We start from the raw sequence: 19,854 nt of genomic DNA, 5'->3' as shown, positions 1-19,854 counted from the left end.
CCAAGCCCCAGCTGGATGCTTCTCTGGCCGAGGGAGACGGAAAGGAGGGGACTCAGAAGCCCAGAGGTGGTTGGAAGGTGAAGGCCAAGGAAGGACCCTCTGTGAGATGGAGAGAAGCGCCGCTGTGTGAAGGGGTGGGGGCACTGGGACCATTCCTAGAGGTGGCCCGGTAGCTCTGTGGTGGCCCCGAAACAAAGGAAAAAATGGGAAGGGGGCGGGGGCGCGGAAATCTTGTTCTATGGAAATCTGTCAATTCTCATTCTCAAAACTGTCATTCTCAAAGTGGGTAGTCAGCCCCAAGGGTTCAAGGTCAAAGTGGCTGAGGAGTAAACTCACAGGCATTTGACTGAGGGTGCTCTTCACTTTCGGTTGCCTTGCCAGCCCTGGGAAGGACATGTCCTCTTGTGGCTGCAGTTCAAAGCAGAAGGCATCTTGCGGAGCAAGGATGGGCCTGTGCTGCCCGCTTCCTGCCCTCAGGTGTTACCACATGCCTGCTGAGGCAGGTGGATGCATGTGCCCTCTCCCGCTGCCTCAGCTTTGCTCAGGCACAGCAAATGCCAGGCTCCTCATGCGGCAGAGGAATGCCTCGCCACCCTTCCCGCATCCAGCAGCGGGGCAGGGTGGCAGGCCAAGGAGGGGAGCAGCCCAGCAATGGTACTCACTGCCTGCTGTAGCGGAGGTGTGACGGGCTGTGTCATGCTCCTGTCTGGTGGCAAAGGAGGCTACGTGAGGAGCATAGTGTCTGTCCTGGCGTCTGCTCCTCTTTGCATGGCCTCTCAATTGCCAGAAGGGAGAGCAGGGAGGGACGAACAGCAAGGCGGTACTCAACTTCTCGCCTCACCCACCGCGGCCTTTGGCACGTGCTGGTTGGTGCACATCAGTAGTTTGAGCACACCTCCATTAGTGCACCATCCGGGAACAGAGCAGCCGTAGGGCAGTGTGCTGGTTTTGGCTGGGATAGAGTTCATTTTCTCCATAGTAGCTAGTATGGGGCTATGTTTTGGATTTGTGCTGAAAACAGCGTTGATAATGCTGAGATGCTTTCGTTACTGCTGAGCAGTGCTTCTACAGAGTCAAGGCCTTTTCTGCTTCTCACACCACCCCACCGGCGACTAGGCTGGGGCGCACAAGAAGTTGGGAGGAGACACAGCTGGGACAGCTGACCCCAACTGACAAAAGGGATAATCCAGACCATATGATGTCATGCTCAGCATATAAAGCTGGGGGAAGAAGAAGGAAGGGAGGGGGCGTTCGGAGTGATGGCGTTTGTCTTCCCAAGTAACTGTTACGCGTGATGGAGCCCTGCTTTTCTGGAGATGGAGGTGGAACACCTGCCTGCCGATGGGAAGTAGTGAAGGAATCCCTTGTTTTCCTTTGCCTGCGTGCACGGCTTTTGCTTTACCTATTAAACTGCCTTTATCTCAGCCCACGAGCTTTCTCACTTTTACCCCTCTGATGCTCTCCCCCATGCCACTGTGAGGGAGGTGAGTGAGCGGCTGCGTGGTGCTCAGTTGCCGGCTAGGGTTAAGCCACGACAGGCAGGTCGTCCCATTCGGGGAGTTTCCCTCGTGGCTGGTTCCTGCTGGCGGCTTCCCCCGTGGAGATTGCTGTGGGCAACCCGTGCCTCTTCTGAGGGGCATGGCCACATCTCAAAGGGCCACATCTTGGGGCTCTGGGGGCTGGAAGAGTTAGGCAGCTGCTTCCTGCCCTTCGGTTGAGGACACGCTGGGGCTTGAGTGCCTCGCAAGTTCCTCTCGGAGCCTTTCAGGAGGGAGCATCACTGGCTGCTTTGTCAGTGCGCTTCCAGTTCCACCTGGAAAAGAGCCGCGGGTGGCTGCCTCCCACCCTGGTGCCATACTGGCTCCTGGGACCTGTTTCTGCCTGTACGCAGCGAGTGCGTTTCTGCTGTGAGCTGTGGCACTGGGTCGACCGTCCTGGCAGGATGGCACAACAGCCCCAGAGCATGGCCCTGCTGGAAATGACAGCAGAAGTGAGACAGAGCCATCAATCCTCTGCAGGAGGAAACAACAATCCCCTCCCAAGACCCTTCCCCCAAACAGCACGGCCGCCCGGGTGAGAGCGTGACCCACCTTCCCGAGCAACGTGGGTAGTCAGAGGCCTTTTCCAGGCAGCTCTCAGGGCTGGTGCCACATGCCTGGCCGTTGAGCTCCCCTCCCCGCAGCCTTCCCAGACCGTCTGGCCCAGTCTCCTCTATGTCTCGTAGGGCAGCAGGGAGCACCACCTGGTGCCACTCAGTGGCTGCAGCCTCAGTCCGGTGGTCTGTCACACCGGTCCGTCAAAAAAGCAGGCTCCCCAGGCCCTGGACACATAGGGGCGTCAACTTTCCTCAATTTGGTCTGTGCTCCAGAATTGTGCGGGAGTGGGAACGTCAGGGCACGTCCATGATGTCCTCCTTTGGCTGCAGTTTCACCAAGGAGCATGACAGGATGTCAAGGAGTCACCAAGCGGTTGGGCAAGATGTTAACAGCCATGGTGACAACACTGTACAAAAAGCTGCATTTCTGCAGGAATGCGGACATGAGGTTGCGCCTAGGGTCCTCTGCACGTCTGAGTCCATTTCCCCCAGAGCCCCTCATGCCAGTGCATGGATGATTCGCACCGAGGTGGAGCTGAGGTCTCTCATAGTGCCTCGGCACTTTTTGGTGACTCACAGGTGACTCCGAGGTGGTCTGCTGGTGCCACCTTGCAATTAAATGTGCCAATCCGTCCCTGAGCCAGGAAAAACAAGCCAGACCCTCTGGGTCAGTGACCTGAACGAGCACCCAGCAACGATGCAAAGATGAGTGTTGTTTGGGAAGACTGCGCCGAAGCAAACAGGTCCACTTGGTGATGGCTCACTTTCAGGCATGAGTCAGCAGGCTCCTTCATTGCTCTCCAGGGCCACGTTGAGCCCTTGCTTCTCCTCAGGAGAGTAATGAGTAAAGTCCTGGCAGGCGAGACGAGGGCTGTGCAGTTCCCAAAGAAAACACTCTGGCCTTTCCTGACCGAAGACGACAGCTCAACTGCTGGGCTCCCTTTGCATGGCTGGCAAGTGTGTGCATCACTGAGGCCCAGGGGGGGAGCAGAGATCTGCCGCCGAGTACCCTCATCCACTCCAGCAATGGCCTCAGCGTCCCCATCCCTGCACGCAACGCGGTTTCTCTCCGGACTGCAGGAGGGCCTCGTTTGACCACCACCTTCCAGTCACCCCGCGGATCTGAGTCTCCTCCATCCTCTGTCCCTCAGCGGAACAGCCATCCTGCAGAGGCCTGGCTGGGCGCTGAGCCGCTCCATAGCCTGCAGGCACTGGTGTTGCTCCCGGTCAGCCTCAGCCCATCAAAGAGAGACCCTTCTGAGTGGCCTTCAGGCGCGCTCCACAGGCAAAGTCCTAAGTGAGTGGTGGCCGTGTTCCCCAGGAAGGGCAGGACGTGCACAACACCCACTCGTGGCCTGAATCTGCTGCTGGAATGAGGCCTCAAACGAGCCTTGGTCTGGGGAAGAAACATAATTGCTATCAACAAAATCACTTCAGTGCTACCCAGGATGAAAGGGGAGCCAAGCATTTCAGGCAAAGGAGGCATGTCTTTCATCTACCAGCAGAGCTTTGAGAAGCCAAAATTGCTGTTTCTCAACATGCTTCATGTTTGTGTCATTTTTCAGCTCCCCTGGGGCTCTGGCCCGCTGGATAAAAGTGTGCCCAACTCCCAGCTCCCCTATCCTCTCCTCGTGCCTTCCTCTGCTCTGGGAAGTTGGTAAGTCTCAGTTCATTTTGCCTCTCGTCTCCTCGGTTGGCAGGACAGTTTTTGTGGAGAGGGCTGCATGCGTTTTGCCTCCCTTGTCCTCGGTGAATGGTCTAGGATGTGAAACAGGGCATGGGTTGGTTTCTTTGCCAGCAGCGGTTCTTTCCAAGGCTCAGGACGTACGGCCAGCACTCTCTAACCAGTGCCTGGGCACTTCCTCTGCCATCCACAGTTCGGCAATGCTCCCTTTGCACTATTGGCCTGACGAGGAGCTTCCTCAGGAGAGCTAGTCCCACCATAGACGTCTTCTTCCGTAGTGGCTGCCGTCTCCAGGAGCCCTGTTGCGTTTTACTCAGACATGTCCCCTCCTGAGAGAAGTGGGCGAGAGGAGCCTGACCTGCCAAGAGTAGGGGTCTCGAGGGCGGGGAGGGGGGAGAAGGAGACCTGTTTGTCTGAGCGAACACATTGATGCTGGTACAAGGGCTGATGATCCGGAGGTACACAGCCTGACGCCAAGAAGAGGGGGAGCCTCTTGGTCTGCAGTAGGAAATCTTTCCCTGACTAAGGCCATGGCATCAAGGCTATGCTCAACCCATCTGAAAAACCTGGCATCCAGTTCCGCATACTGGGAGGGGGCTTACTGAGGGCTCTCTCTGGAGCGCCTTCCCTGCCAAGCCTTCAAGGCTGAGCAGAAGGACTGTTGTGAAATAGCCTCACAGCCTGCAGACGTACCCTTGGTAATGGAGCAACCGGAGGTAGCAGGGTGCCTCCACACGTCAGGCACGCCTGGGAGTGGCAAGGCCAGCTGAGGTATAGGCCGCGAAGGAGCTTGACTTGGACGGGAGGAGCTTCCTTGCGTTTGGACGCACCCTCTCGGATCACCCTTCAATTACAAGCAAATGCCCACTGCAGGCCCACCAAAAGGCCCAGAACCCCCCCTCTCTTCAGACACTGGAGGTCCGTCAACTGTTGGGCCATGCCACTGCTTCCGCCTTGGAGAATGATTACCAAGTGGGACCCTGCATTTCATGGGGGTGTTGCAAGTAACTCTGGCCACATTAGCCCAGGTCCCTGTGGGTGAGACATCCCAGGCGGCTGAGAGAAGAGGTCTTCAGATAGGGCAGGGTGTGACCAGGCAGCGGGGAGGTTAAGACGGTGGAGAGGAGGGTGCGTTGTGGTGTTCGGCCAAGAGCACAGCAGGGCACCATTGTGAGCCTTGCTGCTGGACACAGCTTTCTTGACCCGTGCCCCATCCCAAATCTCTCTCCGCTGAGCTCCCAGGCGCTGCCCGTTTTCAGGGGAGCCAGGCTGGGCGTCCGAAAGGGCCCAACGGCTAATGCCCTCTGCTCCCTCCCGGTCTTACAGGGTCGCCTCCCTCCGCGAGACATGTCGTGCTACAGCTCCTGCCTGCCAGCCGCCTGCGGCCCAACCCCGCTTGCCAACAGCTGCAACGAGCCCTGCGTCCTCCGGTGCGCCGACTCCAGCGTTGCGATCCAGCCCTCGCCAGTCCTGGTGACGCTGCCGGGCCCAATCCTCAGCTCCTTCCCTCAGAGCACAGCTGTGGGATCCACCGCGTCGGCTGCCGTGGGGAGCTCTCTCAGCGCTGGCAGTGTGCCCATCGCTTCTGGGGGCTCCCTGGGGCTGGGGGGCTTTGGGTGGTCCGGTCTGGGCCGTGGGCTCTGTGGGCCTCTGGGACGGGGCAATCTCTTATGCTGAAGCCCGTGGATCGCCTGCCCGTGGCCGAGCGCCAGGAGCCTCGAGGAAAGCCCTGGAGCCAGCCCTGAGAGCGTGGCCGTGGTCTGCAGAGGAGCCGAGCTCCCGCTTCTCCGCCTGCGCTGGGAGGAAGGGGCCTGCGCTGGCCTTCCGTCTCTTCCAAGGAAGCCTCTCTCTTTCCCCCTCTTGCCCTGCTTTACCTCATGCTCCCCGTGAAATACCTCCTCCTTCCTTCCGTGGCAACGGGTCTAGGTGATACGCTAGGTGACTGCCAGAGCCTTGAAGGGGAACTGGAAAAGAAGCATCCCTGCCGCGGAGGTTTTCCCTCAGATGGCAGCACTCCTCTGAGCTTTACTCAGCCTCCCAAATGCTCTCGTCTCTTCCTTTCGCCTTTGATTTTCTCATTAAAGACATTGGGCATCAGCTTTGCAAGGGAGTCGTGTTTCATTCTCCCCTCTTCTCCAGTCCCAGCCAGCTGAGTATCCAACAGAGTTGTTCCTCCCTTGGTAAAACGACGGTTTTCTCCGTAGTTCCTGGGTTTGAGAGGGCCTCGTCTTTTGCCCCTGACATCCCATAGCAATGGAGACAAGGCCGGTTTGGGGCGAGAGCTCTTGTGGAAGGAGCCCCATTACCCATCGGGACACCTCGAAAGCCACAAAACAAAGTATGAGGGAAGCCCGAATTTTCTGTTGAATCTCCCTGTGCTGCACTGGTTACGGCAGGGACTGAACAGACTGCTGGATGAATGAGAGCCAATGGTGGTGCTGGCTACTTTGTCAGGAACGTCTTTGTTAAGAACTCAGAAAGCGAATCCCAGGAATTTTTTCATATCCACAACAAGGAGTGCCATCAGTCTGGGGAAGGAGGTCGGCAGAGCATTGTGTTTCCCAGGCCAGTCCTCCCTCCTGCTGTGGGCTCCTGCCCTGGCAGCAAGGTTGAATCTGCCGGTCCTCCTTGTTCACATATCTCTGCCATTACAGGCCCATGGGGCGGGCTCGGGCTGGGGAAACTACTCGGAGTGACCAGGGTGCAAGTGGTTCTGGTCCCAGCCCCCCAAGGCTGTGCACTGCTCCCTTTTGTCCAGGACAGGAATTAACCGGGCGGAGCAGAAAGAGAGGATCGCAGGGCCCTGCCATCGGTGTCCATCCCACAGTGCGCAATCCCCTACCCACCTTTCTGTTATCCACCAGGGGCAGCAAGCCTGGCCTCTGCACCGTTTCCCCCAGCTCAAGGTCTGACCTTCAAGGCACAGAGAGGCTTGGGCTCAGGGGACCAGTGCAGTGGTTTCAACTCTCTGCAGCACTGGAGCTCTGGCAGGTAAGAAGAGGAGTTGTGTGCAGTGGGGCCGGTGCCCCTCAGCTCCCTCTTCATTCCTGACTGTTAGCCGTGCTGGGAGAGAAGCAGCCTGTGACGAGATCCTGGGTGAGCGCCAGGGGGAACAGCACAGAGACACCACAGCCAAGCCTGAGGCACACGCTCTGTCCTGGTCCACCACCAGTCAAGCGTGAGTGACTCCTGTCCGTATGAGCTGGTGGTATCCTTCCAGAGTGCGAGGGGAACGTGGCTGGTGACAAATTAATCTCAAAGCCAGGCTCAAGTCCTTTGGAGGCGCTGAGCCACTCCGGGGTCACTCTCCCGCGTTCCTTCCCGGGAAGGAGCGTGGGGCTCCGCTGTTCAGTCATTTTCTGATGTGAATGCTGAGACCTATTTCCGAAAGGTCCCTGGAGCTGAGCCCAGGTGTCGGGAGAGTGGACCAGTCCCAAAAGGCAAAAGCTGGAGGCTGGCTCCTTCTCTGCCATGTCAAGAAGCAGGTTAAAAAGGTGCAGGTGTCAGGAGCAGGAGCAGGAGCAGGAGCAGGAGCAGGAGCAGGAACAGCAAGATCAGAAGCAGTGGAGTGGCAGTGGCAGTGGCAGGAGTAGGAGCAGGAGCAGGAGAAGCAGCAGCAGGAGCAGCGGCAGCAGTGGCAGGGGCGGCAGCAGCATGCTGACGAGGTGGCCGAGTGGTGAAGGCGATGGACTGCTAATCCATTGTGCTCTGCACGCATGGGTTCGAATCCCATCCTCGTCGGTCAGCCCAACAACGGTCAGAGTTTCTGAGTGTGAGCAGCTCGATGTGTGCCCCCAAGTAAGCCTTTGTTTTGAGATGAGAGTGGCCTGCAAAGAAACTTGCAAGGGTTTGAAGTGCCTCAGGATGCACCTCAACTTCTTCTGTCTCCACATAGGCAAGAGGAACAAGAAGGGAGAGGACGAAGATCCAGGGAACTCACAGGATGGTCAGCCTCTCCGCGGTCCCTGGGAAGATGATAGAGCAAAACATCTTGGAAGTAGTTTCCAAACATAGGTAGCACAGGAAGGTGGTTGGGAGTAGCAAGCATGGATTTACAAAGGAGAAGTCATGCTTACCCAAGCTGGTAGCCTTCTACAGTGAGGTGACTAGCTTGGTGGGGAAGGGAAGAGCGGTGGATGTTGTTTACCTTGCCTTCGGTAAGGCTCAACCAGCCATGGGAACGAAAAACAAAAATAGGCGTAAAGCACTTCCAGTCACAGAACATTTCAGGTAAGGTATTTTGCTACGGAAGACATTGCTCTTATCCGTTCACAGAATCTCAGAATCGCTGGGGTTGCAAGGGACCTCCTGAGATCCTTTAGTCCAAGCCAACTGCTCCAGCAAGGTCAACTTGAGCAGGTTGCATAGGACATAGCCGGGTTGGGTTTTGAGTATCTCCAAGGATGGAGACTCCACAACCTCTCTGGGCAACCTGGTCCACTGTTTGACCACCCTCACGGTAAGAAAGTGGTTTCCTGCCTTGCGATGGAATTTCACGTGTTTTAATTTGTGCCCATTGACTCTTGTGCTGCCAGTTGGTACTAGTGAGAGGAGTCTGGCTCCCTCTTCGTTCCCTTCCGCCAGGTGTGGGAAGAATCCCAGCTCTCACAGCCTCCCCTCCTATTTCAGACTCGCCAAGCCCTTAACCGGTTTTGTGACAAAGCAGGGATCTTCAGGGAAGACCCGTGTGCAGGCAGGAGTAGCCAGCAGCCAGCCATGCCACCAAGGGATGTGCTGTCCCGGGCGGTCAGGAGCGACTTGGCAGGGGTCAGAGGAACAGGGACGATCCAGCGTGGTTGTGAAAGGCACAGAGCTGGCTGGAGCCTCTTCCTGCCCACACGACCTCCCCTCCCTTACACACACTTGCACTTCTGCCGCCCTGGCCACCTGCCTCCCTCTCCCAATTTCCTTCGGATAGCTCTTCCCCACGACCGTGGGCTTCTTGCTCTCCCCACCCTGCTCTCCTCTGGGTGCCCTTCCCAGTAGGTTTGCACTTCCAAGGATGCCTCGTGGCTCCTGCTGACCAGCACCTGCGAGCAGCGTGCCCGCGCGCGCCAGCATGCAAACATGATACGAGAAGAAGAGGCTGGGGTTTGGCCAAGGGGCTCAGAGCTCAGAATGCTGCTGACCCCACCCCGCCGCAAGCCTCGCGTATCCCTAAGGCCTGTGAGCCAGGCAAAGGGGGCCACTGCCAGCCCATTGGGTCTGAATCCAGAGGCAGAGCCTGTGGGAGATGAGAAAGGGGCTGCCTGCTGCGGAGGGGTCAGCTTCTTCATGGGCACCTTAATCTCGCCTGGCCAGCCTCAGGGAAGAGAAGAAGAGCAGAACTCTTTCTCATCGACAGATGAGCTTGGTGGTTTGGACAGCCCAGAAGGATCCCTTTCTCTTCAGTGGCTGCTGAACCCAGGAGCCCAGCAGAGCTCAGGCTGCCACAGCTCCACGCCCCCAGGCCCAGCCAGCAGCGAGGCTGAGCATGCCTCCCAGGAGGCACACACACACAGATCCATGTATACATCCCATACTGAGCCTCGTGCTGTCCTGTGGTGCTCTTTTCCTGCACTCATCATAGTTTTCCAGTACTTAAAGGCCACTACAAAGACGACGGAGACTCTCTCTTAACAGCGAGACACAGAGAGAGGACAGGGAGCAACCAGCAGAGGCTTCGCCTCGATGTAAGAAAGACTTTTTTTACAGTGAGAACAATCATTCACCGCAACGATCTTCCCAGAGACGTGGTAGAGTCCCCAAGACTAAAGGTCGTCAAGATGCCATTGGACAGGGGGCTAGGTAATCTCATCTAGGCTCCCTTTCCCACAAAAGGTTGGACCAGATGATCTGTTGAGGTTCCTACCAGTCGGGGCGATTCTAGGATCCCATGAAAACTTGGCCTTCCCTCATACTTTGTTTTGTGGCTTTCGAGGTGTCCCGATGGGTAATGGGGCTCCTTCCACAAGAGCTCTCGCCCCAAACCGGCCTTGTCTCCATTGCTATGGGATGTCAGGGGCAAAAGACGAGGCCCTCTCAAACCCAGGAACTACGGAGAAAACCGTCGTTTTACCAAGGGAGGAACAACTCTGTTGGATACTCAGCTGGCTGGGACTGGAGAAGAGGGGAGAATGAAACACGACTCCCTTGCAAAGCTGATGCCCAATGTCTTTAATGAGAAAATCAAAGGCGAAAGGAAGAGACGAGAGCATTTGGGAGGCTGAGTAAAGCTCAGAGGAGTGCTGCCATCTGAGGGAAAACCTCCGCGGCAGGGATGCTTCTTTTCCAGTTCCCCTTCAAGGCTCTGGCAGTCACCTAGCGTATCACCTAGACCCGTTGCCACGGAAGGAAGGAGGAGGTATTTCACGGGGAGCATGAGGTAAAGCAGGGCAAGAGGGGGAAAGAGAGAGGCTTCCTTGGAAGAGACGGAAGGCCAGCGCAGGCCCCTTCCTCCCAGCGCAGGCGGAGAAGCGGGAGCTCGGCTCCTCTGCAGACCACGGCCACGCTCTCAGGGCTGGCTCCAGGGCTTTCCTCGAGGCTCCTGGCGCTCGGCCACGGGCAGGCGATCCACGGGCTTCAGCATAAGAGATTGCCCCGTCCCAGAGGCCCACAGAGCCCACGGCCCAGACCGGACCACCCAAAGCCCCCCAGCCCCAGGGAGCCCCCAGAAGCGATGGGCACACTGCCAGCGCTGAGAGAGCTCCCCACGGCAGCCGACGCGGTGGATCCCACAGCTGTGCTCTGAGGGAAGGAGCTGAGGATTGGGCCCGGCAGCGTCACCAGGACTGGCGAGGGCTGGATCGCAACGCTGGAGTCGGCGCACCGGAGGACGCAGGGCTCGTTGCAGCTGTTGGCAAGCGGGGTTGGGCCGCAGGCGGCTGGCAGGCAGGAGCTGTAGCACGACATGTCTCGCGGAGGGAGGCGACCCTGTAAGACCGGGAGGGAGCAGAGGGCATTAGCCGTTGGGCCCTTTCGGACGCCCAGCCTGGCTCCCCTGAAAACGGGCAGCGCCTGGGAGCTCAGCGGAGAGAGATTTGGGATGGGGCACGGGTCAAGAAAGCTGTGTCCAGCAGCAAGGCTCACAATGGTGCCCTGCTGTGCTCTTGGCCGAACACCACAACGCACCCTCCTCTCCACCGTCTTAACCTCCCCGCTGCCTGGTCACACCCTGCCCTATCTGAAGACCTCTTCTCTCAGCCGCCTGGGATGTCTCACCCACAGGGACCTGGGCTAACATGGCCAGAGTTACTTGCAACACCCCCATGAAATGCAGGGTCCCACTTGGTAATCATTCTCCAAGGCGGAAGCAGTGGCATGGCCCAACAGTTGACGGACCTCCAGTGTCTGAAGAGAGGGGGGGTTCTGGGCCTTTTGGTGGGCCTGCAGTGGGCATTTGCTTGTAATTGAAGGGTGATCCGAGAGGGTGCGTCCAAACGCAAGGAAGCTCCTCCCGTCCAAGTCAAGCTCCTTCGCGGCCTATACCTCAGCTGGCCTTGCCACTCCCAGGCGTGCCTGACGTGTGGAGGCACCCTGCTACCTCCGGTTGCTCCATTACCAAGGGTACGTCTGCAGGCTGTGAGGCTATTTCACAACAGTCCTTCTGCTCAGCCTTGAAGGCTTGGCAGGGAAGGCGCTCCAGAGAGAGCCCTCAGTAAGCCCCCTCCCAGTATGCGGAACTGGATGCCAGGTTTTTCAGATGGGTTGAGCATAGCCTTGATGCCATGGCCTTAGTCAGGGAAAGATTTCCTACTGCAGACCAAGAGGCTCCCCCTCTTCTTGGCGTCAGGCTGTGTACCTCCGGATCATCAGCCCTTGTACCAGCATCAATGTGTTCGCTCAGACAAACAGGTCTCCTTCTCCCCCCTCCCCGCCCTCGAGACCCCTACTCTTGGCAGGTCAGGCTCCTCTCGCCCACTTCTCTCAGGAGGGGACATGTCTGAGTAAAACGCAACAGGGCTCCTGGAGACGGCAGCCACTACGGAAGAAGACGTCTATGGTGGGACTAGCTCTCCTGAGGAAGCTCCTCGTCAGGCCAATAGTGCAAAGGGAGCATTGCCGAACTGTGGATGGCAGAGGAAGTGCCCAGGCACTGGTTAGAGAGTGCTGGCCGTACGTCCTGAGCCTTGGAAAGAACCGCTGCTGGCAAAGAAACCAACCCATGCCCTGTTTCACAAACTAGACCATTCACCGAGGACAAGGGAGGCAAAACGCATGCAGCCCTCTCCACAAAAACTGTCCTGCCAACCGAGGAGACGAGAGGCAAAATGAACTGAGACTTACCAACTTCCCAGAGCAGAGGAAGGCACGAGGAGAGGATAGGGGAGCTGGGAGTTGGGCACACTTTTATCCAGCGGGCCAGAGCCCCAGGGGAGCTGAAAAATGACACAAACATGAAGCATGTTGAGAAACAGCAATTTTGGCTTCTCAAAGCTCTGCTGGTAGATGAAAGACATGCCTCCTTTGCCTGAAATGCTTGGCTCCCCTTTCATCCTGGGTAGCACTGAAGTGATTTTGTTGATAGCAATTATGTTTCTTCCCCAGACCAAGGCTCGTTTGAGGCCTCATTCCAGCAGCAGATTCAGGCCACGAGTGGGTGTTGTGCACATCCTGCCCTTCCTGGGGAACACGGCCACCACTCACTTAGGACTTTGCCTGTGGAGCGCGCCTGAAGGCCACTCAGAAGGGTCTCTCTTTGATGGGCTGAGGCTGACCGGGAGCAACACCAGTGCCTGCAGGCTATGGAGCGGCTCAGCGCCCAGCCAGGCCTCTGCAGGATGGCTGTTCCGCTGAGGGACAGAGGATGGAGGAGACTCGGATCCGCAGGGTGACTGGAAGGTGGTGGTCAAACGAGGCCCTCCTGCAGTCCGGAGAGAAACCGCGTTGCGTGCAGGGATGGGGACGCTGAGGCCATTGCTGGAGTGGATGAGGGTACTCGGCGGCAGATCTCTGCTCCCCCCCTGGGCCTCGGTGATGCACACACTTGCCAGCCATGCAAAGGGAGCCCAGCAGTTGAGCTGTCGTCTTCGGTCAGGAAAGGCCAGAGTGTTTTCTTTGGGAACTGCACAGCCCTCGTCTCGCCTGCCAGGACTTTACTCATTACTCTCCTGAGGAGAAGCAAGGGCTCAACGTGGCCCTGGAGAGCAATGAAGGAGCCTGCTGACTCATGCCTGAAAGTGAGCCATCACCAAGTGGACCTGTTTGCTTCGGCGCAGTCTTCCCAAACAACACTCATCTTTGCATCGTTGCTGGGTGCTCGTTCAGGTCACTGACCCAGAGGGTCTGGCTTGTTTTTCCTGGCTCAGGGACGGATTGGCACATTTAATTGCAAGGTGGCACCAGCAGACCACCTCGGAGTCACCTGTGAGTCACCAAAAAGTGCCGAGGCACTATGAGAGACCTCAGCTCCACCTCGGTGCGAATCATCCATGCACTGGCATGAGGGGCTCTGGGGGAAATCGACTCAGACGTGCGGAGGACCCTAGGCGCAACCTCATGTCCGCATTCCTGCAGAAATGCAGCTTTTTGTACAGTGTTGTCACCATGGCTGTTAACATCTTGCCCAACCGCTTGGTGACTCCTTGACATCCTGTCATGCTCCTTGGTGAAACTGCAGCCAAAGGAGGACATCATGGACGTGCCCTGACGTTCCCACTCCCGCACAATTCTGGAGCACAGACCAAACTGAGGAAAGTTGACGCCCCTATGTGTCCAGGGCCTGGGGAGCCTGCTTTTTTGACGGACCGGTGTGACAGACCACCGGACTGAGGCTGCAGCCACTGAGTGGCACCAGGTGGTGCTCCCTGCTGCCCTACGAGACATAGAGGAGACTGGGCCAGACGGTCTGGGAAGGCTGCGGGGAGGGGAGCTCAACGGCCAGGCATGTGGCACCAGCCCTGAGAGCTGCCTGGAAAAGGCCTCTGACTACCCACGTTGCTCGGGAAGGTGGGCCACGCTCTCACCCGGGTGGCTGTGCTGTTTGGGGGAAGGGTCTTGGGAGGGGATTGTTGTTTCCTCCTGCAGAGGATTGATGGCTCTGTCTCACTTCTGCTGTCATTTCCAGCAGGGCCATGCTCTGGGGCTGTTGTGCCATCCTGCCAGGACGGTCGACCCAGTGCCACAGCTCACAGCAGAAACGCACTCGCTGCGTACAGGCAGAAACAGGTCCCAGGAGCCAGTATGGCACCAGGGTGGGAGGCAGCCACCCGCGGCTCTTTTCCAGGTGGAACTGGAAGCGCACTGACAAAGCAGCCAGTGATGCTCCCTCCTGAAAGGCTCCGAGAGGAACTTGCGAGGCACTCAAGCCCCAGCGTGTCCTCAACCGAAGGGCAGGAAGCAGCTGCCTAACTCTTCCAGCCCCCAGAGCCCCAAGATGTGGCCCTTTGAGATGTGGCCATGCCCCGCAGAAGAGGCACGGGTTGCCCACAGCAATCTCCACGGGGGAAGCCGCCAGCAGGAACCAGCCACGAGGGAAACTCCCCGAATGGGACGACCTGCCTGTCGTGGCTTAACCCTAGCCGGCAACTGAGCACCACGCAGCCGCTCACTCACCTCCCTCACAGTGGCATGGGGGAGAGCATCAGAAGGGTAAAAGTGAGAAAGCTCGTGGGCTGAGATAAAGGCAGTTTAATAGGTAAAGCAAAAGCCGTGCACGCAGGCAAAGGAAAACAAGGGATTCCTTCACTACTTCCCATCGGCAGGCAGGTGTTCCGCCTCCATCTCCAGAAAAGCAGGGCTCCATCACGCGTAACAGTTACTTGGGAAGACAAACGCCATCACTCCGAACGCCCCCTCCCTTCCTTCTTCTTCCCCCAGCTTTATACGCTGAGCATGACATCATATGGTCTGGATTATCCCTTTTGTCAGTTGGGGTCAGCTGTCCCAGCTGTGTCTCCTCCCAACTTCTTGTGCGCCCCCAGCCTAGTCGCCGGTGGGGTGGTGTGAGAAGCAGAAAAGGCCTTGACTCTGTAGAAGCACTGCTCAGCAGTAACGAAAGCATCTCAGCATTATCAACGCTGTTTTCAGCACAAATCCAAAACATAGCCCCATACTAGCTACTATGGAGAAAATGAACTCTATCCCAGCCAAAACCAGCACACTGCCCTACGGCTGCTCTGTTCCCGGATGGTGCACTAATGGAGGTGCGCTCAAACTACTGATGTGCACCAACCAGCACGTGCCAAAGGCCGCGGTGGGTGAGGCGAGAAGTTGAGTACAGCCTTGCTGTTCGCCCCTCCCTGCTCTCCCTTCTGGCAATTGAGAGGCCATGCAAAGAGGAGCAGACGCCAGGACAGACACTATGCACCTCACGTAGCCTCCTTTGCCACCAGACAGGAGCATGACACAGCCCGTCACACCTCCGCTACAGCAGGCAGTGAGTACCATTGCTGGGCTGCTCCCCTCCTTGGCCTGCCACCCTGCCCCGCTGCTGGATGCGGGAAGGGTGGCGAGGCATTCCTCTGCCGCATGAGGAGCCTGGCATTTGCTGTGCCTGAGCAAAGCTGAGGCAGCGGGAGAGGGCACATGCATCCACCTGCCTCAGCAGGCATGTGGTAACACCTGAGGGCAGGAAGCGGGCAGCACAGGCCCATCCTTGCTCCGCAAGATGCCTTCTGCTTTGAACTGCAGCCACAAGAGGACATGTCCTTCCCAGGGCTGGCAAGGCAACCGAAAGTGAAGAGCACCCTCAGTCAAATGCCTGTGAGTTTACTCCTCAGCCACTTTGACCTTGAACCCTTGGGGCTGACTACCCACTTTGAGAATGACAGTTTTGAGAATGAGAATTGACAGATTTCCATAGAACAAGATTTCCGCGCCCCCGCCCCCTTCCCATTTTTTCCTTTGTTTCGGGGCCACCACAGAGCTACCGGGCCACCTCTAGGAATGGTCCCAGTGCCCCCACCCCTTCACACAGCGGCGCTTCTCTCCATCTCACAGAGGGTCCTTCCTTGGCCTTCACCTTCCAACCACCTCTGGGCTTCTGAGTCCCCTCCTTTCCGTCTCCCTCGGCCAGAGAAGCATCCAGCTGGGGCTTGGCTGATTGCTGAGCCCTTCCATGGCCCTGCGGGGCCTTGTGTTTCTCAGGGTCAGCCTCAGCCCTTCAACAGGAGACCCACGTGAGTGGCCTTCATCAGGAGTGCTCCACAGCTGAAGGCCTGACTGAGAGTGGTAGTCACGTTCCCCAGCAAGGATGTGCACAACCCACACACAGGCCCTGGAGCTACTGAAACCCTTTCCTGGGAGCTGGCATGGGACCTCAAATGACCGTTGCTTTGAGGAGCCAGCATCTAATGCATCACTGTGCTCTCGCCCAGTAGGGAAATGCAAGCCAGACCTTTCAGATGAAAGAGACAAGCTCTTCATCTCTTGGCTGCGCTTTGCAAGCCTCAAATTGCTGTTGGTCAATGTGCGTCACACAGAAGGCGCGTTCCAGCTCTCCTGAGGCGCTGGCTCACCATATAAAAAGCCTGTGCCACTCCAGGCCCTTCCATCCAAATCTCTTCCCTTGCTCTCCACGGTGAACTTGGTAAGTCTGAACTCACTCCTTCTCTTCCTGCTGGTAGGATTTCTGTCACGGGGATTGCTTCCCTTCTGTGCGTGGTCCTTCTGATATGTGGTCCAGGCTTGAAAACACGTTGTGCTTCCCTCTTCCGGGAGGCGAGTTGGTGAGGGAAGAGGGGAGGCTTCAGTCCCTTCCGAGAGGGACTGGGCTCTTTTGTAGCAGCGGCTCTGCTGAAGCCTGAGGCTGAACGACCAGTACCATCTAACCGGTCGTCAGGTACTTCCTCCCCCAACGACAGTGCAGCGACATGCCTCGGTCACTCTTGGCGTGGAAGGGAACTTTTCAGGGAGATCTGGCCCTACGCAGGCACTGCCCGTTTTCAGGGGAGCCAAGCTGGGCGTCCGAAAGGGCCCAACGGCTAATGCCCTCTGCTCCCTCCCGGTCTTACAGCGTCGCCTCCCTCCGCGAGACATGTCGTGCTACAGCTCCTGCCTGCCAGCCGCCTGCGGCCCAACCCCGCTTGCCAACAGCTGCAACGAGCCCTGCGTCCTCCGGTGCGCCGACTCCAGCGTTGCGATCCAGCCCTCGCCAGTCCTGGTGACGCTGCCGGGCCCAATCCTCAGCTCCTTCCCTCAGAGCACAGCTGTGGGATCCACCGCGTCGGCTGCCGTGGGGAGCTCTCTCAGCGCTGGCAGTGTGCCCATCGCTTCTGGGGGCTCCCTGGGGCTGGGGGGCTTTGGGTGGTCCGGTCTGGGCCGTGGGCTCTGTGGGCCTCTGGGACGGGGCAATCTCTTATGCTGAAGCCCGTGGATCGCCTGCCCGTGGCCGAGCGCCAGGAGCCTCGAGGAAAGCCCTGGAGCCAGCCCTGAGAGCGTGGCCGTGGTCTGCAGAGGAGCCGAGCTCCCGCTTCTCCGCCTGCGCTGGGAGGAAGGGGCCTGCGCTGGCCTTCCGTCTCTTCCAAGGAAGCCTCTCTCTTTCCCCCTCTTGCCCTGCTTTACCTCATGCTCCCCGTGAAATACCTCCTCCTTCCTTCCGTGGCAACGGGTCTAGGTGATACGCTAGGTGACTGCCAGAGCCTTGAAGGGGAACTGGAAAAGAAGCATCCCTGCCGCGGACGTTTTCCCTCAGATGGCAGCACTCCTCTGAGCTTTACTCAGCCTCCCAAATGCTCCCGTCTCTTCCTTTCGCCTTTGATTTTCTCATTAAAGACATTGGGCATCAGCTTTGCAAGGGAGTCGTGTTTCATTCTCCCCTCTTCTCCAGTCCCAGCCAGCTGAGTATCCAACAGAGTTGTTCCTCCCTTGGTAAAACGACGGTTTTCTCCGTAGTTCCTGGGTTTGAGAGGGCCTCGTCTTTTGCCCCTGACATCCCATAGCAATGGAGACAAGGCCGGTTTGGGGCGAGAGCTCTTGTGGAAGGAGCCCCATTACCCATCGGGACACCTCGAAAGCCACAAAACAAAGTATGAGGGAAGCCCGAATTTTCTGTTGAATCTCCCTGTGCTGCACTGGTTACGGCAGGGACTGAACAGACTGCTGGATGAATGAGAGCCAATGGTGGTGCTGGCTACTTTGTCAGGAACGTCTTTGTTAAGAACTCAGAAAGCGAATCCCAGGAATTTTTTCATATCCACAACAAGGAGTGCCATCAGTCTGGGGAAGGAGGTCGGCAGAGCATTGTGTTTCCCAGGCCAGTCCTCCCTCCTGCTGTGGGCTCCTGCCCTGGCAGCAAGGTTGAATCTGCCGGTCCTCCTTGTTCACATATCTCTGCCATTACAGGCCCATGGGGCGGGCTCGGGCTGGGGAAACTACTCGGAGTGACCAGGGTGCAAGTGGTTCTGGTCCCAGCCCCCCAAGGCTGTGCACTGCTCCCTTTTGTCCAGGACAGGAATTAACCGGGCGGAGCAGAAAGAGAGGATCGCAGGGCCCTGCCATCGGTGTCCATCCCACAGTGCGCAATCCCCTACCCACCTTTCTGTTATCCACCAGGGGCAGCAAGCCTGGCCTCTGCACCGTTTCCCCCAGCTCAAGGTCTGACCTTCAAGGCACAGAGAGGCTTGGGCTCAGGGGACCAGTGCAGTGGTTTCAACTCTCTGCAGCACTGGAGCTCTGGCAGGTAAGAAGAGGAGTTGTGTGCAGTGGGGCCGGTGCCCCTCAGCTCCCTCTTCATTCCTGACTGTTAGCCGTGCTGGGAGAGAAGCAGCCTGTGACGAGATCCTGGGTGAGCGCCAGGGGGAACAGCACAGAGACACCACAGCCAAGCCTGAGGCACACGCTCTGTCCTGGTCCACCACCAGTCAAGCGTGAGTGACTCCTGTCCGTATGAGCTGGTGGTATCCTTCCAGAGTGCGAGGGGAACGTGGCTGGTGACAAATTAATCTCAAAGCCAGGCTCAAGTCCTTTGGAGGCGCTGAGCCACTCCGGGGTCACTCTCCCGCGTTCCTTCCCGGGAAGGAGCGTGGGGCTCCGCTGTTCAGTCATTTTCTGATGTGAATGCTGAGACCTATTTCCGAAAGGTCCCTGGAGCTGAGCCCAGGTGTCGGGAGAGTGGACCAGTCCCAAAAGGCAAAAGCTGGAGGCTGGCTCCTTCTCTGCCATGTCAAGAAGCAGGTTAAAAAGGTGCAGGTGTCAGGAGCAGGAGCAGGAGCAGGAACAGCAAGATCAGGAGCAGTGGAGTGGCAGTGGCAGTGGCAGGAGTAGGAGCAGGAGCAGGAGGAGCAGGAGCAGAAGAAGCAGCAGCAGGAGAAGCAGCAGCAGGAGCAGCGGCAGCAGTGGCAGGGGCAGCAGCAGCAGCATGCTGACGAGGTGGCCGAGTGGTGAAGGCGATGGACTGCTAATCCATTGTGCTCTGCACGCATGGGTTCGAATCCCATCCTCGTCGGTCAGCCCAACAACAGTCAGAGTTTCTGAGTGTGAGCAGCTCGATGTGTGCCCCCAAGTAAGCCTTTGTTTTGAGATGAGAGTGGCCTGCAAAGAAACTTGCAAGGGTTTGAAGTGCCTCAGGATGCACCTCAACTTCTTCTGTCTCCACATAGGCAAGAGGAACAAGAAGGGAGAGGACGAAGATCCAGGGAACTCACAGGATGGTCAGCCTCTCCGCGGTCCCTGGGAAGACGATAGAGCAAAACATCTTGGAAGTAGTTTCCAAACATAGGTAGCACAGGAAGGTGGTTGGGAGTAGCAAGCATGGATTTACAAAGGAGAAGTCATGCTTACCCAAGCTGGTAGCCTTCTACAGTGAGGTGACTAGCTTGGTGGGGAAGGGAAGAGCGGTGGATGTTGTTTACCTTGCCTTCGGTAAGGCTCAACCAGCCATGGGAACGAAAAACAAAAATAGGCGTAAAGCACTTCCAGTCACAGAACATTTCAGGTAAGGTATTTTGCTACGGAAGACATTGCTCTTATCCGTTCACAGAATCTCAGAATCGCTGGGGTTGCAAGGGACCTCCTGAGATCCTTTAGTCCAAGCCAACTGCTCCAGCAAGGTCAACTTGAGCAGGTTGCATAGGACATAGCCGGGTTGGGTTTTGAGTATCTCCAAGGATGGAGACTCCACAACCTCTCTGGGCAACCTGGTCCACTGTTTGACCAC

General features: G+C 57.6%; 3 protein-coding genes and 2 non-coding genes across 5 annotated transcripts; 4 read left to right on the top strand and 1 right to left on the bottom strand.

The window, feature by feature from the left end:
* Positions 1 to 5,126: 5,126 nt before the first annotated feature.
* LOC126044009 (beta-keratin-related protein) lies at positions 5,127 to 5,456 on the top strand. Its single transcript, XM_049813101.1, has one exon. The coding sequence runs from the start codon at positions 5,127 to 5,129 to the stop codon at positions 5,454 to 5,456; it is 330 nt and encodes a 109-aa protein (XP_049669058.1).
* Positions 5,457 to 7,438: 1,982 nt separating this feature from the next.
* On the top strand, positions 7,439 to 7,520 carry TRNAS-GCU (transfer RNA serine (anticodon GCU)). The gene has a single exon. It is a non-coding gene; the product is annotated as a tRNA-Ser (tRNA).
* A 2,820-nt stretch (positions 7,521 to 10,340) lies between these two features.
* On the bottom strand, positions 10,341 to 10,670 carry LOC126044007 (beta-keratin-related protein). Its single transcript, XM_049813100.1, has one exon. The coding sequence runs from the start codon at positions 10,668 to 10,670 to the stop codon at positions 10,341 to 10,343; it is 330 nt and encodes a 109-aa protein (XP_049669057.1).
* Positions 10,671 to 16,734: 6,064 nt separating this feature from the next.
* LOC126044006 (beta-keratin-related protein) lies at positions 16,735 to 17,064 on the top strand. The gene has a single exon (XM_049813099.1). The coding sequence runs from the start codon at positions 16,735 to 16,737 to the stop codon at positions 17,062 to 17,064; it is 330 nt and encodes a 109-aa protein (XP_049669056.1).
* Positions 17,065 to 19,061: 1,997 nt separating this feature from the next.
* On the top strand, positions 19,062 to 19,143 carry TRNAS-GCU (transfer RNA serine (anticodon GCU)). The gene has a single exon. It is a non-coding gene; the product is annotated as a tRNA-Ser (tRNA).
* The last annotated feature ends 711 nt before the right edge of the window (positions 19,144 to 19,854 follow it).

The sequence above is a fragment of the Accipiter gentilis genome, chromosome 10, assembly GCF_929443795.1.
Source record: "Accipiter gentilis chromosome 10, bAccGen1.1, whole genome shotgun sequence".
Taxonomy (NCBI): domain Eukaryota; kingdom Metazoa; phylum Chordata; class Aves; order Accipitriformes; family Accipitridae; genus Astur; species Astur gentilis.
The sequence above is the reverse complement of the archived record's forward strand: the minus strand, read 5'-3'. Positions and strand labels throughout refer to the sequence as shown.

Excerpts from the sequence above, each read along its gene's own strand:
- LOC126044009 (XM_049813101.1), top strand. The coding sequence starts at position 5,127 with ATGTCGTGCTACAGCTCCTGCCTGCCAGCCGCCTGCGGCCCAACCCCG.
- LOC126044007 (XM_049813100.1), bottom strand. The coding sequence starts at position 10,670 with ATGTCGTGCTACAGCTCCTGCCTGCCAGCCGCCTGCGGCCCAACCCCG.
- LOC126044006 (XM_049813099.1), top strand. The coding sequence starts at position 16,735 with ATGTCGTGCTACAGCTCCTGCCTGCCAGCCGCCTGCGGCCCAACCCCG.